Here is a 17,324-nt window from a genome sequence, read left to right as displayed (position 1 = left end):
AATGCAGCTCTGGAGATATTCAGGAAATATTATTGTGGCTCCTTTCTGAAGTTTTTTAATGTAGTCCCTCCAGACCCATAACTGCATTATGTGTACTTAGGCAGAAAAGCCTTTTCAGACTATTTTTACTGTGAATGTTGTGCTACAGAGATCTTATATTCAACGTGAAACAAGTCCACAGCGTCCAGAGCAGGTCCAGAGTCATGTTAGCAGACTGTATGTGAGCTGTACTTCGGCACAGCGGTGCTTTTAGCCTTTAGCTGAAAAGGGTACAATCATGGATGTATAATAGCTTAGCGTGATAGCATGCTAATATTTGCTATCATTTCCACAGCTACCTAAAAAGTTTCTGAAAAGTTATATATTTTGTGGAAGAACAGAAGAACTGAAGTAGCTAGGCTTGTTTGAGACAAGCGAGACAAGCGAGACCTGCGCAGACCTGCGCAATTTCGATCAACGTCTTGCTCGTGCGTTGCATGATGGTTAGTCATTTTGTCCGACTTGCTCTGGAGGCTCGCTCACATGAGACCTTTAAATCTCGCGGGACAAAGACGCCCGCAGCCTTGAGAGCGAGGCGAGGCGAGGCGAGGCGAGGCGAGACGAGGCGGCGCAGTTCCTCTCCACGGGCTGCAGAAGCGAAATGCTTGATGGGAAACGACTCGCTGGTATCTCGATCTGAGCGCTCATTGGTGGTTTTTACATCGTGCTGGTGATGAAACTCTCCAATTGGCTCGGCAAAAGTTTGTTGTTGTTTTGTGTCAGTTTTACGTCGCCCCCTCCATTAACTTTTTTCATAATTGTTCCACAATGTTTATCATCATGAAATTAATATCTATATATTTTATACTATACTTGCACTGCTTACCGTTTTCATACTTTATATATCTTAGCATATTCATACACACTGTTCATACTGCTCACAGGCTGCTGTGTATATCTATTCATACCCCTCACTGTTTATTCATCATTCAATTCATTCTATCTTTTATTCTGTAGATTGTGTACATTACTTTTCACTTTACTGCTTGTTGCACTCCTGGTTGGAAGCTAAACTGCATTTCGTTGTCTCAGTACCTGTAATATGTGCAATAACAATAGAGTTGAATCTAATCTTGACCAGGAACAAATGTATTTACTTAGTACATATCTGACATTAACGATTAAACAAATTTGTGCACTCTTTATAAATGCAAACCGAGTCAAGCCGACTCCGGAGGTGGCGGTATGCACCTTAAAGTTGTTTGCAATCCGCCAAAAAACCGAGAGAAGAAGAAGATGGCGAAGAAGTAGTAGAAGAAGAAGAATCCGACTCGGAGCTGTCCGACTTCAGGCAAGCTTTTTGAGACCTCCCCCGGCTGCGATCGGCTATTCTCGTCTACTTTCGAGGCGAACCGCAACGCGTCTCAAACAAGCCTAGTGTTTCCCCTAGGATGGAGGCATAGCAGCGGTGCTAAGGCACGTGGGCCCAGCATAATGTGAGCGTGGAGCGCGTGGAATGTTTTATTAGGCTTGTTTGAGACGCGTTGCGGCTCACCTCGAAAGTAGACGAGAATAGCCGATCGCAGCCGGGGGAGGTCTCAAAAAGCTCGCCTGAAGTCGGACAGCTCCGAGTCGGCTTCATCTTCTCTCGGTTTTTGGGCGGATTGCAAATAACTTTAAGGTGCATACCGCCACCTCCGGAGTCGGCTTGACTCGGTTTGCATGCATTTATAAAGAATGCACAAATGTGTTTAATCCATTGGTTTAATCGTTAAGGTCAGATATGTACTAAGTAAATACATTTGTTCCTGCTCAAGATTAGATTCAACTGTATTGTTATTGCACATATTACAGGTACTGAGACAGTGCAGTTTAGCTTCCAACCAGGAGTGCAACAAGCAGTAAAGTGAAAAGTAATGTACACAATCTACAGGATAAAATATAGAATGAATTGAATGATGAATAAACAGTGAGGGGTATGAATATACACAGCAGCCTATGAGCAGTATGAACAGTGTGTATGAATATGCTAAGATATATAAAGTATGAAAACGGTAAGCAGTGCAAGTATAGTATAACATATATAGATATTAATTTCATGATGATAAACATTGTGGAACAATTATGAAAAAAGTTAATGGAGGGGGCGACGTAAAACTGACACAAAACAACAACAAACTTTTGCCGAGCCAATTGGAGAGTTTCATCACCAGCACGTGGAAAAAACCACCAATGAGCGCTCAGCTCGAGATACCAGCGAGTCGTTTCCCATCAAGCATTTCGCTTCCGCAGCCCGTGGAGAGGAACTGCGCCTCGCCTCGCCTCGCTCTCAAGGCTGCGGGCGTCTTTGTCCCGCAAGATTTCAACATCTCATGTAGGCGAGCCTCCAGAGCAAGTCGGACAAAATGACTAACCATCATGCAACGCACGAGCAAGACGTTGATCGAAAAAGGTCTGCGCAGGTCTCGCTTGTCTCAAACAAGCCTAGTGTGTGTGCGCCATAGACTGTATATGGTGTGCGCATGCGAAGTGCGCCCGTAGCGAAGTCCCTCCCCTTCCGGGGGAGCTCCACTCGAAAAAATTATGTATTGAAGTCAATAGGCTTGTTTGAGACGCGTTGCGGCTCGCCTCGAAAGTAGACGAGAATAGCCGATCGCAGCCGGGGGAGGTCTCAAAAAGCTCGCCTGAAGTCGGACAGCTCCGAGTCGGATTCTTCTTCTTCTACTTCTTCGCCTTCTTCTTCTTCTCTCGGTTTTTTGGCGGATCGCAAACAACTTTAAGGTGCATACCGCCACCTCCAGAGTCGGCTTGACTCGGTTTGCATTCATAAAGAATGCACAAATGTGTTTAATCGTTCATGTCATATATGTACTAAATAAATACATTTGTTCCTGCTCAAGATTAGATTCAACTGTATTGTTATTGCACATATTACAGGTACTGAGACAACGAAATGCAGTTTAGCTTCCAACCAGGAGTGCAACAAGCAGTAAAGTGAAAAGTAATATACACAATCTACAGAATAAAATATAGAATGAATTGAATGATGAATAAACAGTTAGGGGTATGAATATACACAGCAGCCTGTGAGCAGTATGAACGGTGTGTATGAATATGCTAAGATATATAAAGTATGAAAACGCTAAGCAGTGCAAGTATAGTATAACATATATAGATATTAATTTCATGATGATAAACATTGTGGAACAATGATGAAAAATGTGAATGGAAGTGGCGACGTAAAACTGACAGCAAACAACAACAAACGTTTGCCGAGCCAATGGAGAGTTTCATCAGCAGCACGGGGTAAAAACCACCAATGAGCGCTCAGCTCGAGATACCAGCGAGTCGTTTCCCATCAAGCATTTCGCTTCCGCAGCCCGAGGAGAGGAACTGCGCCGCCTCGCCGCACCTCGCTCTCAAGGCCGCGGGCGTCTTTGTCCCGCGAGATTTCAACGTCTCATGTGAGCGAGCCTCCAGATCAAGTCTGACAAAATGACTAACCATCATGCAACGCACGAGCAAGACGTTGATCGAAATTGCGCAGGTCTGCGCAGGTCTCGCTTGTCTCAAACAAGCCTAATGGAGAGAGAAAGATTATCTTTCGATCCCGTTTGAATTGTGCCACGAATTACACATATTTAAAAGATAAACTAAGGCCCAATCCCAAACCACTCCCTCGACCCTACCCCTCCGTGTCGGAGTGAACTCCGTCTGTAACCACACTCGCAGCTCAACGAGGCTCCCTCCTGTCAGGTGGAGGGAGTAAATACAGCAGCAATCTTTGGGACGGCCTCCCCTCTCTCCGGCAGAAACAGGAAATGCCGTAATTGTATGTAACAACGGTTTCAAATCAGCATCTCTTTGACAAAAAATTTAAATTAATAACTCAAATAAAACTCCAAACATCTTAAATTGTGTTACTTTTTTGTAAAGCTCTTTTAGTTTTAAACCTGATGTTTATAAGCTTCTTTATAAGTTTATAAGTTTTTGCAAGTCTGTAAATATACACAACTTTATAATAAAATGCACACGCTTACCTTTTTCTAGACTAAACACAGGTATGATCCTAAGTTAAAAACATATGAGGTTATCATGAGGTTGTTAACATCGCAGTTTATCAGTGGATGTTTGCTGGAACTACTTGTAAACAGCTTGTTTCCTTACGGACACACACAGCGTGACTCCGGTCAGGTAGAGACCGGTCTCAAGTCAGCACCGCTGCTGACTCGCTGTTTGAGGGCTTGTTTGAGGGCTTGAGGACCCCCCCTCCACACCGCTCCAGTGCTCCACACTCGTTGGTTTGGAACAGCCCTCAATATGGCGGACCCTCCGCGTGAACGCGCAAACGGAGGGGTAGGGGTAGGGTGTAGGGGGCGGTTTGGGAATGGGCCTACATCTCTGGTCTCCCACAACAACACACGTCAACAAGATGGCCATCACTACTGTCTTGTCAACAAAACGATTGACTACCCTCACTATCACCACAATGAAACACGTCCAGAAGAATGTCATGCAAAGCTTCCTGCCTTCCTTTGATTCTCTCTGAGCTGCCTGGGGGGTATACTACGAAGCAGGATTTTTGCTTAGCCGGCTAACTTCAGGGAAAACTTGGGGTTTCCGGTCCTACGAAGCTGGTTCTCTTTTTAGCAGGCTAGATCTCCATGCTAACTTATGCTGTGCGGCTAACCTGCCCCGGAGCAGGTTAGGTTGCAGGCTAAGAGCTCAACTCAGTGAAAGCACTGCCTGCTGACCAATCAGAGCTCAGTGTGCGAAGTTTAAAGCGATCAAGTCATATTACAGGAGAAAGGAAATACAGAAAAGCTGCCGTTGCAGGAAAGACGGCCGGCAAAAATCACCGACTGTGTGAACGTGAACATTAATAGAATATCACCTCCCATCTTCAGAGCAATCTGGCTATTAAAACATCAGCGTTAAGAAAGCTTACTTAAATATCTGCCACAACATACACTGAACAAAAATATAAACGCAACACTTTTGTTTTTGCTCCCATTTTTCATGAGATGAACTCAAAAGATCTAAAACATTTTCTACATACACAAAATAACCATTTCTCTCATTGTTCACAAATCTGAAAAAATCTGTGATAGTGAGCACTTCTCCTTTGCCGAGATAATCCATCCCACCTCACAGGTGTGGCATATCAAGATGCTGATTAGACAGCATGATTATTGCACAGGTGTGCCTTAGGCTGGCCACAATAAAAGGCCACTCTGAAACGTGCAGTTTTGCTTTATTGGGGGGGTCCGAAAACCAGTCAGTATCTGGTGTGAGGGTTAGGATTAGGGTTAGGGTTAGGGTAATGTTGTGAATCGAGTGGCCCATGGTGGTGGTGGGGTTATGGTATGGGCAGGCTTATGTTATGGACGATGAACACAGGCCACTCGATTCACAACATTACTGTTTCAGAGTGGCCGTTTATCCACATGTCTACCCTACTTTTATTATTTTCGAATCATAAATCTAATCGATAGATTTATGATCGATAGATTTATGATTAGCATAAGTTCGTTCATGATGGCTCACTTCAGTGATAGTGATGACACCGTTGCAAAATTATTAACCGAGTCATTTTCAAGATTGAGTTACAATGATAAACTGGAGTAGCAAAGGATCAGCTGAATGACCCCAAGTGCTTCATCCAAATGGACAGGAGGATGGACTTTGTGTTTAAGTGATTTGATGATCAAAGGTAGCCCTAAGTCATTTTCAATGTGGGCCGCCGTGCCGACTTAATTCATTTGTAATTGTTACTTGGCTGTGGGTGCCCCTTCATTATAGGTGTTTATATAAATGGTGTTGTTTTGTGTGGTAGAGGGTCGCTGTCATTGATGCGTTTTGCACCCCGGGCCGCTGTTTTGATATTCCGCTGAAGTATACGCTGTGACGTAATATCTCTTCTTTATAAGAGGGAAGGGGAGGGTCAGAGGGCCTAGGTATAAAAGTCACGGCTCGCCACTGTCTGACTCGCCGCCCTCGCCCCCGGAGCAGCAGTCTTCGTCGACCGAAACACCGCCGCCCCTCTGCGGCCCGCAGGTGCCAGGATACCACGGCAAAACAGAGCCTGCCCAGGTATAGGCTACCTAAACAAGTACCCGCCTATACAGTGGGGTTAGGCGGTCATTTTGCAGCTCGTGGTAGAAAAATAGACTGGCTAGAAAATGTATGTGAAAATTGTGCCATATTCTGCCATGCCTGTAGAAATGTTGCGTCAAAAATAATGCATACAATAGCACAGATGCCTTCACCACGAATGGCTACAAAAAGATCTCATATCCCAAGCTTATCAACGAGCTAATATTGCAGCTGAACGGTTGATGTGATACCAGTTTTCAAGCACAGTAAATATTCTCTTCCCAGAGTATATGATGGGACCAAGGTGATGATGTAGTACATGGTTTTAATAATACTTTTGCCTTTCAATGTTTGCCATTTTAAACCATGAGCTGGTTTAAATCATATTTGCCTTGATTTACAATATGTTCTCATTTGTTATATCCAACCCACTCTCTTCAGTCTGCGTATAAATGACACGACTTTACACATTGGAAAATGCGTGCAATAGATACGCTAAAGTCCGATTTTGCGTGCCTATCATACGCCAACTATTCCCATTGAGTTCTGAGTCCGAGTTTTGCGTGCATATGAGACGCAAATGGATACGGTCGTGTCGGAGAAGACTGGAAGCTGTGTGGTCCATAAAATCATGTTACTACTCAATATCAAGCCACGATTATTGATTTTATTTGTAATCGTATAATGTCGGACTTTTTTTGCCGTCCGTGAGAAAAGAAATGGGGCTCAGAGCCTCAAAATACTGAAATCTGTATTGTTTTTAATCTTTTTTTCCTTCGAATTTGTTATCCTTTTCTAAATAACACACTGTTATCTGCTCAACAATAACACACAATTATCCTTGTTTTTATTTATTCGTTTAATTCTATAATATTGGGCTTTTTAGCCGTCCGTCAGGAACAAAATAAAGTCACCGGAAACAGACGTAGGCCCGGTTCAAGCTCGATGATTTGGATGTTGTAGCCGCAATGCACGCTGGGATATGGTGTTTCCCACATAGCACATTTCGTTAAAGGTCCACTGGACGCAGCGCAGTCCAATTCGAGAAGGCGATTTGCCATTAAAAGAAGAAGAAGAAGACGTCATTGAACCCTCCTTGAAACGAAGTTCCTCGAGGTAAACCCGTTTTCTGTAATGTAATAAAGACATTTACAGTGTTTTTTAAATGATTTCAGCTTTTGCATCACTTTACACAGCACCATGTGTCGACATACAAGCTTACGCGTGCAAATTATTTGCTAGGTAAACTGTAAACTGCTCAGTTAGCATTATTGATGTTAGCCTTAGCTAACGTATGTCGTTTTACGGAGCTGTTGCAGTTTAAAATCAATCGATAGTAACATAGTTGATCATGTTATGACATGATCAATTGCACGCATTTTCCAATGTGTAAAGTTGTGTCATTTGTACGCAGACTGAAGAGAGTGGGTTGGTTTTATCAGTACAGTTTTGAAGCTTTTGTGCTTTTCTTTGCCATAGTCCACTTTGGACTGGATGAAATATTTCAGGATTGCACTTTTAACACACTTGAAATGTTCTCACTTGCTTGCTTTCAAAACATAACAAAGGCCATAATCTGTTCATTGGGGACCATCAATGCTATTTTTCATTGCTGTTGCCGGCCAGTATTGCTCATGTAAATCTACTACTGCTGTACCCCCTGTAATCTCAGATGCACCCTGAGTCCTTTTGTTCTGGAACCGGGCCTGTACATGGCCTTATACTAAACACACTACAGAGCCCATTCCGTGTCCTGTTATTGTTAACTTCCTCTTTGCCTTCTTCTGGTGATTTATCTGACGTCCAGCGCTCCGTCTTTTAACCTCTTTTCCTTTCTCTTTCTTGATCCTCCTTAGCAACCTTCATTATAGTCCTTGACAGCAGTCTGTACTGTATTAACAACGTGTCACATGTTAAGAATTTACTATCAGAATCGAGTATTCAACTAAGCCGTGTAATAAAAGTTGTTAGTAGCCTTAAGGGCCTACACAGTTGTTATGCTACACCACATCGCCCTTCACTGGATGAGCTGCAGTAAACTACATTTTAGCATTTAAAATACCTAGCCATTCTTTTGAGGTTATTTTGGTGAAAGTAACTCAAAAGTAATATAAAAGTAGTGTAACTCATTACATTTCAGAGACAGTAATATTGTAATGTAACTTATTCATTTAAAAAGACAGTAATAAATAATATGTAATATATTACATTTTGGAAGTAACTTGCCCAACACTGCTGCACACACACACACACACACACGTTTCCTCAAGTTGCTGAATGTTCTCTAAATGCTTTATGTGTTGTTTCTGAACATGTTTCTTCTGAAAGTGCCGTAGTCTTTTAGGTTCAGGTTCAGGTCGTGATCTTTACATCTTGTCTCTGTTGCATCATATTAAATGTACGTGTGTAAAACCCCCTACTTCATCGACGCAATCATCTCGCACACACACCACAACACACACACACACACACACACACACACACACACACACACACACACACACACACACACACACACACACACACAAAAGTACAAGCATGCAAAAGTACGATATGATTGCGTCGATTAATTAGGGGGTTTTACACACGTACACGTGCAAACTTCAAATGGAGGGCAGTGACTGTAACACCGTTGGAGAGGAAACAGACGTTTCTTATGAGGGGATGAAACACATGTTTAAAACGTGTTCCAGTTTAAAATGTGTACTTTATGACCCGAGGAGTGACTGTCAGGTTCATATATGAATTAAAAAGTGCAAGCATGCAAAAGTACGAGATGATTGCGTCGATGAATTAGGGGGTTTTACACACGTACATTTAATATGATGCAACAGAGACAAGATGTAAAGATCACGACCTGAACCTGAAAGACCACGGGACTTTCAGAAGAAACATGTTCAGCAACAACACATGCAGCATTTAGAGAACATTCAGCAACTTGAGGAGACATGCGGTGTGTGCGTGCAGAGTAAATGTTAGCATGTAAATAAAGTGCATTTATTATGTTTGTAAGCACTCAGAGTAAATGTAGTTAAAAAACAAAGCTCATTAAAACACATGAGAGCAAACGAGAGTCCATAAGAAGCAGGTGAGTGTGAACCTTTTGTCCTTATAGCCACGGAGAAATTAGATAATCTTTATACTCTTTATATATTTATATTTGTAGAAGATACTCCAGGGAAAAACATTTGTATGTGTGTGTTACTGTACGACACACACACACACACACACACACACACACACCCACACACACACACACTCGTGACCTACCAAGGTTTCAGATAAATGAAGTAAACCCTCGTGCAGGAAGGAAAGCTGCAGCAGCGGCGTCTTAATCGACCCGCACACTTTATAACAAACTATTGACGAGAAGAGAAATGTTAATAAAAGTGCCGTCTGCCCACCGGCCAGATGGCAGCTCAGTGGAACCTTTTTAATGTTTGAATAATTATTTGTTAAACTGCCAATCAGAGAAGCTCTGCAGCCTCCTTCACTCCTTCTATGTCTGTAACATCCCGTCATGTCTGCTAAATTATTCATGTCATGTTAATCAGGTTCATGTTATTGTTTCACGTTTAGTTCATAGCCCAGGTTAGATTTATGTTTAGTCAAGTCCTTTTGTTCACCTGTCTAGTCCTGTCATTGCACTTCCTGTTTTATTTTTGTACTTACCTCTTGTCTCTCATTTCAGGTCCCCTTACTTCCTACCTTTGTGTGTTTTCCCGCCATCGTCAGCGTCTGCCCCGCCCCTGATTGTATCTACCTGTTCCCCCTTACCTTACATGTATAAATAGTCCTGTCTCCCTTTGTCCTGTGCCAGTTGGTCTTGTGCCATTTAGAGAGCCAGCTTGTCTCGCCAAGAGATTATTGTACTTTGTGACCATAGTCAAGTTTATTTAGTTTGTAATTTGCTTTGCTACGTTTTGCCTCTCAGGAGTGATTTTTGTTTGAACTTTATACTTTTCCAAAGTAAAGACTTTTTTTGAAAAAAAGTTTCTTTTGAGTCCAAGTGTCTGTCAAGGTTTCCTAACAATGTCCTGTGTTGAGCATATACTGCATTATCACGAGAGACTCAACAACTGTGCTTAAATACAAATGATAGGTACTTGTACTTTACTTGAGTATTTCCATGTTATGCTACTGTGTACTTCTACTCCACTACAGTTCAGAGGTAAATGGTGTACTTTTACTCCACTCCATGTATTTAATACCTTTATTTACTTCACAGATGTGGATGAATGATGTGAAATGTAATCAAGTGTTGAATCAGACTTTATTTCCACATGGAGTAAATTCACAAGCTACCCTGCAGTTACAAAGTCATTCAAACTAGCTGCACCTTTACCAGCTTTGAGAACACTTTCATGATCAATCATTATAAAACATATCATATATGGACCAATCTGCACAATGACTACTTTTACTGTTGCTACTTTCACTTTATTTTGATAATACTTTACTACTTTTACTTGAGGAACATTTTGAATGCAGGACTTTTACTGTAACAGAGTATTCCTACACTCCGGTACTTCTACTTTTACTCAAGTACAAGATCTGAGTACTTCTACTTTTACTCAAGTACAAGATCTGAGTACTTCTACTTTTACTCAAGTAGCCTACAAGATCTGAGTACTTCTACTTTTACTCAAGTACAAGATCTGAGTACTTCTACTTTTACTCAAGTACAAGATCTGAGTACTTCTACTTTTACTCAAGTAGCCTACAAGATCTGAGTACTTCTACTTTTACTCAAGTACAAGATCTGAGTACTTCTACTTTTACTCAAGTACATGATCTGAGTACTTCTACTTTTACTCAAGTACAAGATCTGAGTACTTCTACTTTTACTCAAGTACAAGATCTGAGTACTTCTACTTTTACTCAAGTACATGATCTGAGTACTTCTACTTTTACTCAAGTAGACGATCTGAGTACTTCTATTTTTACTCAAGAACACGATCTGAGTACTTCTACTTTTACTCAAGTACAAGATCTGAGTACTTCTACTTTTACTCAAGTAGCCTACAAGATCTGAGTACTTCTACTTTTACTCAAGTACAAGATCTGAGTACTTCTACTTTTACTCAAGTACAAGATCTGAGTACTTCTACTTTTACTCAAGTACAAGACCTGAGTACTTCCCCCATCTCTAGAGTACTGTGTTGTACTTGTGGTACTTTAATTACACCTATCTAATAAAACGTCTGTACTTCTACTTAAATAACATTCTGAATGCAGGACTTTTACTTGTAACTGAGTATCCTGATACTTCTACTTTTACTGAAGTGAAGGATCTTTCTGTAGCTGCGTGAAGCATGTGTGCATATAAAACATATAAAACACATAAAACACATAAAATACTACCTGATATTGACTCCTGATGGCTGAAGGCTTAATTTCAACAACAACAGAGGAGGATTACAGCGAGAGAGCGTCTAATAAATCACTATCTGCTCCAGGAGCATTTCTCCCAATAACCGCCTCCTTCATATTCATACACACATCGATCTGTTCTGCAGAGGGCATGCATGTCATGTACACACACACACACACACACACACACACACGCACGCACACACGCACGCACGCGCGCGCGCACACACACACACACGCACACACATTGTTGCAGATGGAGAGGAACCATCGCCTGCCTAATTAGGAAACACTCCTTCTCTCTGAGAAAACTTGACACAACGTGACCTCTAATTTTTCTCAGGCGATAATCGAAAGCATCCCGGTTTTTTCTCTCCAGTGTTCGGCCTCCTCCTGCTTCCAAGTGCAAACGGCCCCTCGGCTGTCAGCTGTTTCCCATAAGGAGCTGTGGGGGTGGGGGGGGAGGTCGGAGAGATCAGATCCCAACACCTACCTGCTCCCACAGACACATTTACTTTATCTCCTCCCAGCTTGATCTTTCATATTTCCCCTTTTTATAAGCACACTGAGGAATGAGCTGCCAACTAACTAAAGGAAACATTTTCAAATATCAAGCATCATTGACCTACATTTGATTAATTTTGCAGACTTATAACTTAACTGATGAGGCGATATACCTCTAGTGAGCGGCCCAGAGCTTCGTATAGTTATCTGTATGTGGCCCTTTGTGAAAAAGGTTCGGACCCCCCTGCTTTGACTCCTATAGAACACGCTACAGGAGAATAGGGCCCTTACGGCCCATCCACACAGCGGCGTGCGTTGAAGCTTCAACGCTTCTGCCCATTCACTTTGAATGGGGTGACGTCACGCTTCGCCGAACTGCATTGTGGGGAGCGTAGCTACGCGTTGCTCGCGTCGACGGAAGCGTCAGCCAATCAAATCCCGTTTATGCCAATCAAACAGCGTGTATGCTGCGAGTAGTGAATCACCCGGTGCTGTATGATCAGTCTCTGTTCATCTATCACAGTGGTCACCAACCTTTTTAAGCCCAAGATCACCGACCTCGGCCGAGGTGAAAGGCGAGATCTACCTATTGCAGAATTGAGTGTAAAAGATGGCCCAGACAGTGCTTCCAATTTGAGGCCTTTTATATAGGCTAATTGCATCTGAATTACTGTTACAATGAAGGCTCCATAATCAGCTCACGGCATATAGGTAGGGGTAAAGTGCTATTGGGGGGCGGACCTCACCTCCTCAAGGGGGGTCCGGGGGGATGTTCCCCCGGGAAGATTTTTTTTTAAATATTGAAGTTGAAAGCATCAATCTGGTGCACTTTGAGAGCAACATGAAGAGATCTATGGATACCTCTCTCAGCACCCATATGAGACAGAACTGTAAACATATTTTCTTTTTCTTTATGGATATTTTACAAATCACATTAAACTGTATTCTTGTTTTACTGCCATATAGTAGGCTATTTCATACCTGTTTTTCATTTATTCTCTTATTGTTTGTATAACTATAATGATCATATAAAGGTGTGCCGCGGAAATAATCTTTTGAATAATTTGTGACAAAACTGTTCTAAACACTCAAGAGTCCTTTAGCTCACCTGAGCCCCTCAGTCTGACAGGAGAGGACTCCTCCAGCTTGTTGTGGAAACGGCTCCTTATGTCCGTTGGTGCAGCTAGCTAACCAGATGCTAACATCACGGTCCCCGCTAGCACCGGTCCCTCTCTCTCCCTCACTCCCTCTCTCCCTCTCTATCACACTAAATGTGCTATCGCCATACACACACAGAGCCGAGCTTGAATGACACAAGCACACGTGTATTTCCATGCAACTCTCTGATTGGTCTGGTGTGTTGCCTCTGTTGGGTTCACTGAACACGGGAAATTACAGTCCTGCCGTCCTCTCTTGTGTCATGATGAAGTTCACGTAAAGCACGGTTAATGTATTATATTATTGAGGTGTCTCAAATATACGTCAATCAAGTGGCACCTGCTAACGGGGTGGTGGATGATAGGTTTACATCTAAAAACGTATTTTTCAAACATTATTATTTTAATTTTCTTTTTCTTTCTTTTGTTACTTTTTTTTTAACGGTCCGCGATCTACCCGCACCACACTCGATCGCGATCGACTGGTTGGCGACCACTGATCTATCGGGATAAAAACCGGATGAGCCAGGCATGGAGGGAGGTGGCAGAGATAGTGGGTGAAACTGGTAGGTTTTCGCCTGTTTGGGGAGTTTATATCCAGTGTACCTCGTTTAAACTTTTAATGGACAGCTAGCAGGCATAGACAGTATATATAGCTAGCATGGAATGCTAGCATTTTGCTTTGTATGTCGGGGGCGGGAGATTCATGTGATTGGTTGTTGGTCGCGTTGCTCGCGTTGACTCCCCAAGCTTAAGACACGCCAAGCGTCAACGCACGCTGCTGTGTGGACGCTCCGTTAGATGCAGAAGTGGGTCTTTTTTTACCCGGTGAGGTGGTTTTCTTGGAGTATCTTTGTAATTACATTTTTTTTCCATTTCATATTCCAGCTATAAAACACGTTTTGGATATCATGCCATTCATATTTTTAATTTACATTTGATACATTTTAAGAAATTGTAGTTTTTGTATTGCTACCCCAAGCTTCCATAAGTGGGTCAACAATGACCCTATGATCCTATGGGAACCTTGGATTCTTATCACCTGTTGCTGTCAGGAATACATTCACTGTAGACCACATTACATGTTACTTGTTAGATGCTTTTATCCAAAGCGACTTCCATACTCAATACTGTGGAAAATCCCCACAGGAGCACTTTGGGGTGAAGTGTCTCAGGAACACAAAGACATGCTGACAGTGGGGTTTGAACCTGTGACCCCTTGATCCGAACACCAACGCACATTCCACTGCACCACACGCCTCCGACTACATCACAAGTGACACCTCTCACGAAGATTATTTTACACAGCAAGATCTGAAACCTGTCAGTATAATAATAATAATAATAATAATAATAGGGCAAGGGGCCAGACTAAGATTGGTTCAAAAGACCTCATGAAAGACGACACACGAAGTGAGGATACCCGGCCCGGAGGAAGCCCGGGGTCCCCTTCTGGAGCCAGGCCCAGAAGGAGGACTCGTCGGCGAGCGTCTGGTGGCCGGGCTTGCCACGGAGCCCGGCCGGGCACAGCCCGAAAAGGCGACGTGGGCAACACCTCCGCTTCTCCGTCCCGCGGGCCCACCACCTACGGGAAACAGCAATGGGGTCGGGTGCGCTGCCAGAAGGGTGGCAGTGAAGGCAGAGGGTCTCGACGGACCAGACCCGGGCGACAGAAGCTGGCTTTGGGGACGTGGAACGTCACCTCTCTGGGGGGGAAGGAGTCGGAGCTTGTGCGGGAGGTGGAGCGTTACCAGTTGGATCTGGTTGGGCTCACCTCTACGCACAGCGTCGGCTCTGGAACCTTACTTCTGGATAGGGGTTGGACTCTATTCTTCTCCAGAGTTGCTCAAGGTGTGAGGCGCCGGGCGGGTGTGGGGATACTCACAAGTCCCCGGTTGGGTGCTTCGTTGTTGGAGTCTACCCCAGTGGACGAGAGGGTTGCCTCCCTACGCCTGCGGGTTATGGGGGGGAAAACTCTGACTGTTGTGTGTGCTTATGCACCCAACAGCAGTTCAGAGTATACGGCCTTCTTGGAGACCCTGGAAAGAGTCCTGTATGGGGCTCCTGAAGGGGACTCTTTAATCTTGCTGGGAGACTTCAACGCACATGTGGGCAATGATGGAGACACTTGGAGGGGAGTGATTGGGAGGAACGGCCCCCCTGATCTGAACCGGAGTGGTGGTTTGTTATTGGACTTCTGTGCTAGTCATGGATTGGCCATAACAAACACCATGTTCGAACATAAGGATGCTCATAAGTGTACGTGGTACCAGAGCACCCTAGGCAGAAGGTCCATGATCGATTTGGTTATCGTATCATCGGACCTGAGGCCGTATGTTTTGGACACTCGGGTAAAGAGAGGGGCGGAGTTGTCAACTGATCACCATCTGGTGGTGAGTTGGGTCGAATGGCGGGGGAAGCCTCTGGATAGACCTGGTAAGCCCAAACGTGTAGTTCGGGTGAACTGGGAACGTCTGGAGGAGGCCCAAGTTCAGGAGGCCTTCAACTCACACCTCCGGCGGAGCTTTTCGGGCATTCCTGTGGAGGTTGGGGACATTGAACCAGAGTGGTCGGTGTTCAAAGCCTCTATTGCCGAAGCCGCGGCGGGGAGCTGTGGTCTCAAGGTCCTAGGTGCCTCAAGGGGCGGTAACCCTCGAACCTCCTGGTGGACACCGGTGGTCAGGGAAGCCGTCCGACTGAAGAAGGAGGCCTTCAGGGATTTGTTATCCCGGGGGACTCCCGAGGCAGTTGCAAGGTACCGACAGGCCCGAAGGGCAGCAGCCTCAGCCGTGGCCGAGGCAAAGCAGCGGGTGTGGGAGAAGTTCGGAGAAGACATGGAAAAAGACTTTCGGGCGGCACCAAAGTTGTTCTGGAAAACTGTCCGACACCTCAGGAGGGGGAAGCAGGGAACCATCCAAGCTGTGTACAGTAAGGATGGGACGTTGTTGACCTCAACTGATGGAGTGTTAGGGCGTTGGAAGGAGCACTTTGAGGAACTCCTGAACCCGACAACTCCGCCCTCTATGTTAGAGGCAGAGCTGGAGTATGAAGGGGGATCGACACCAATCTCCCGGGGGGAGGTCACTGAGGTCGTCAAACAACTTCACAGTGGCAAAGCCCCGGGGGTGGATGAGATCCGCCCAGAAATGCTGAAGGCTCTGGGTGTTGAGGGACTGTCATGGTTGACACGTCTCATCAACGTTGCGTGGAAGTCGGAAACAGTACCGAAGGAGTGGCAGACCGGAGTGGTGGTTCCCCTTTTCAAAAAGGGGGATCAGAGGGTGTGTGCCAATTACCGAGGCATCACACTACTCAGCCTCCCCGGGAAAGTTTACTCTAAGGTACTCGAAAGGAGGGTCAGGCCGATTGTCGAACCTCAGATTGAGGAGGAACAATGCGGATTCCGTCCTGGTCGTGGAACGACGGATCAGCTTTTTACTCTCGCAAGGATCCTGGAGGGTGCCTGGGAGTATGCTTATCCAGTCTACATGTGTTTTGTAGACTTGGAGAAGGCATATGACCGGGTTCCCAGGGAGTCACTGTGGGAGGTGCTGCGGGAGTATGGGGTGAGGGGGTCTCTACTCAGGGCCATCCAATCTCTGTACTCCCAAAGCGAGAGCTGTGTCCGGGTCCTCGGCAGTAAGTCGGACCCATTTCAGGTGAGGGTTGGCCTCCGCCAGGGCTGCGCTTTGTCACCAATCCTGTTTGTAATATACATGGATCGGATTTCGAGGCGTAGTCGTGGGGGGGGGGGGTCTGCAGTTCGGTGGACTAAGGATTGCACCACTGCTTTTTGCAGATGATGTGGTTCTGATGGCTTCATCGGTCTGCGACCTTCAGCACTCACTGGATCGGTTCGCAACCGAGTGTGAAGCGGCTGGGATGAGGATCAGCACCTCCAAATCTGAGGCCATGGTTCTCAGCAGGAAACCGATGGACTGTCCACTCCAAGTAGGGAATGAGTCCTTACCCCAAGTGAAGGAGTTCAAGTATCTCGGGGTCTTGTTCTCGAGTGAGGGAACAATGGAGCGTGAGATGGGTCGGAGAATCGGAGCAGCGGGAGCGGTACTGCAGTCTCTTTACCGCACCGTTGTGACGAAAAGGGAGCTGAGCCAGAAGGCAAAGCTCTCTGTCTACCGGGCCATTTTCGTTCCTACCCTCACCTATGGTCATGAAGGATGGGTCATGACCGAAAGAACGAGATCGCGGGTACAA

At 44.8% G+C, this 17,324-nt stretch overlaps 1 protein-coding gene across 2 annotated transcripts in view; it reads left to right on the top strand.

The window, feature by feature from the left end:
• Window positions 1–13,193: 13,193 nt before the first annotated feature.
• The window catches only part of ddr2a (discoidin domain receptor tyrosine kinase 2a), a 46,561-nt gene continuing 42,430 nt past the window's right edge, over window positions 13,194–17,324 (top strand). For both annotated transcript variants that reach the window (XM_079648510.1, XM_079648509.1), the window contains exon 1: window positions 13,194–13,675. In XM_079648510.1, coding sequence (XP_079504636.1) covers window positions 13,630–13,675 — 46 coding nt within the window. In that variant the 5' untranslated portion in view covers window positions 13,194–13,629. The remainder of the gene's footprint in view (window positions 13,676–17,324) is intronic.

The sequence above is a fragment of the Notothenia rossii genome (genome assembly GCF_949606895.1).
Source record: "Notothenia rossii genome assembly, chromosome: 1".
Lineage (NCBI taxonomy): Eukaryota > Metazoa > Chordata > Actinopteri > Perciformes > Nototheniidae > Notothenia > Notothenia rossii.
Note: the sequence above shows the minus strand (reverse complement) of the source record. Positions and strands in the feature narration are given on the sequence as shown.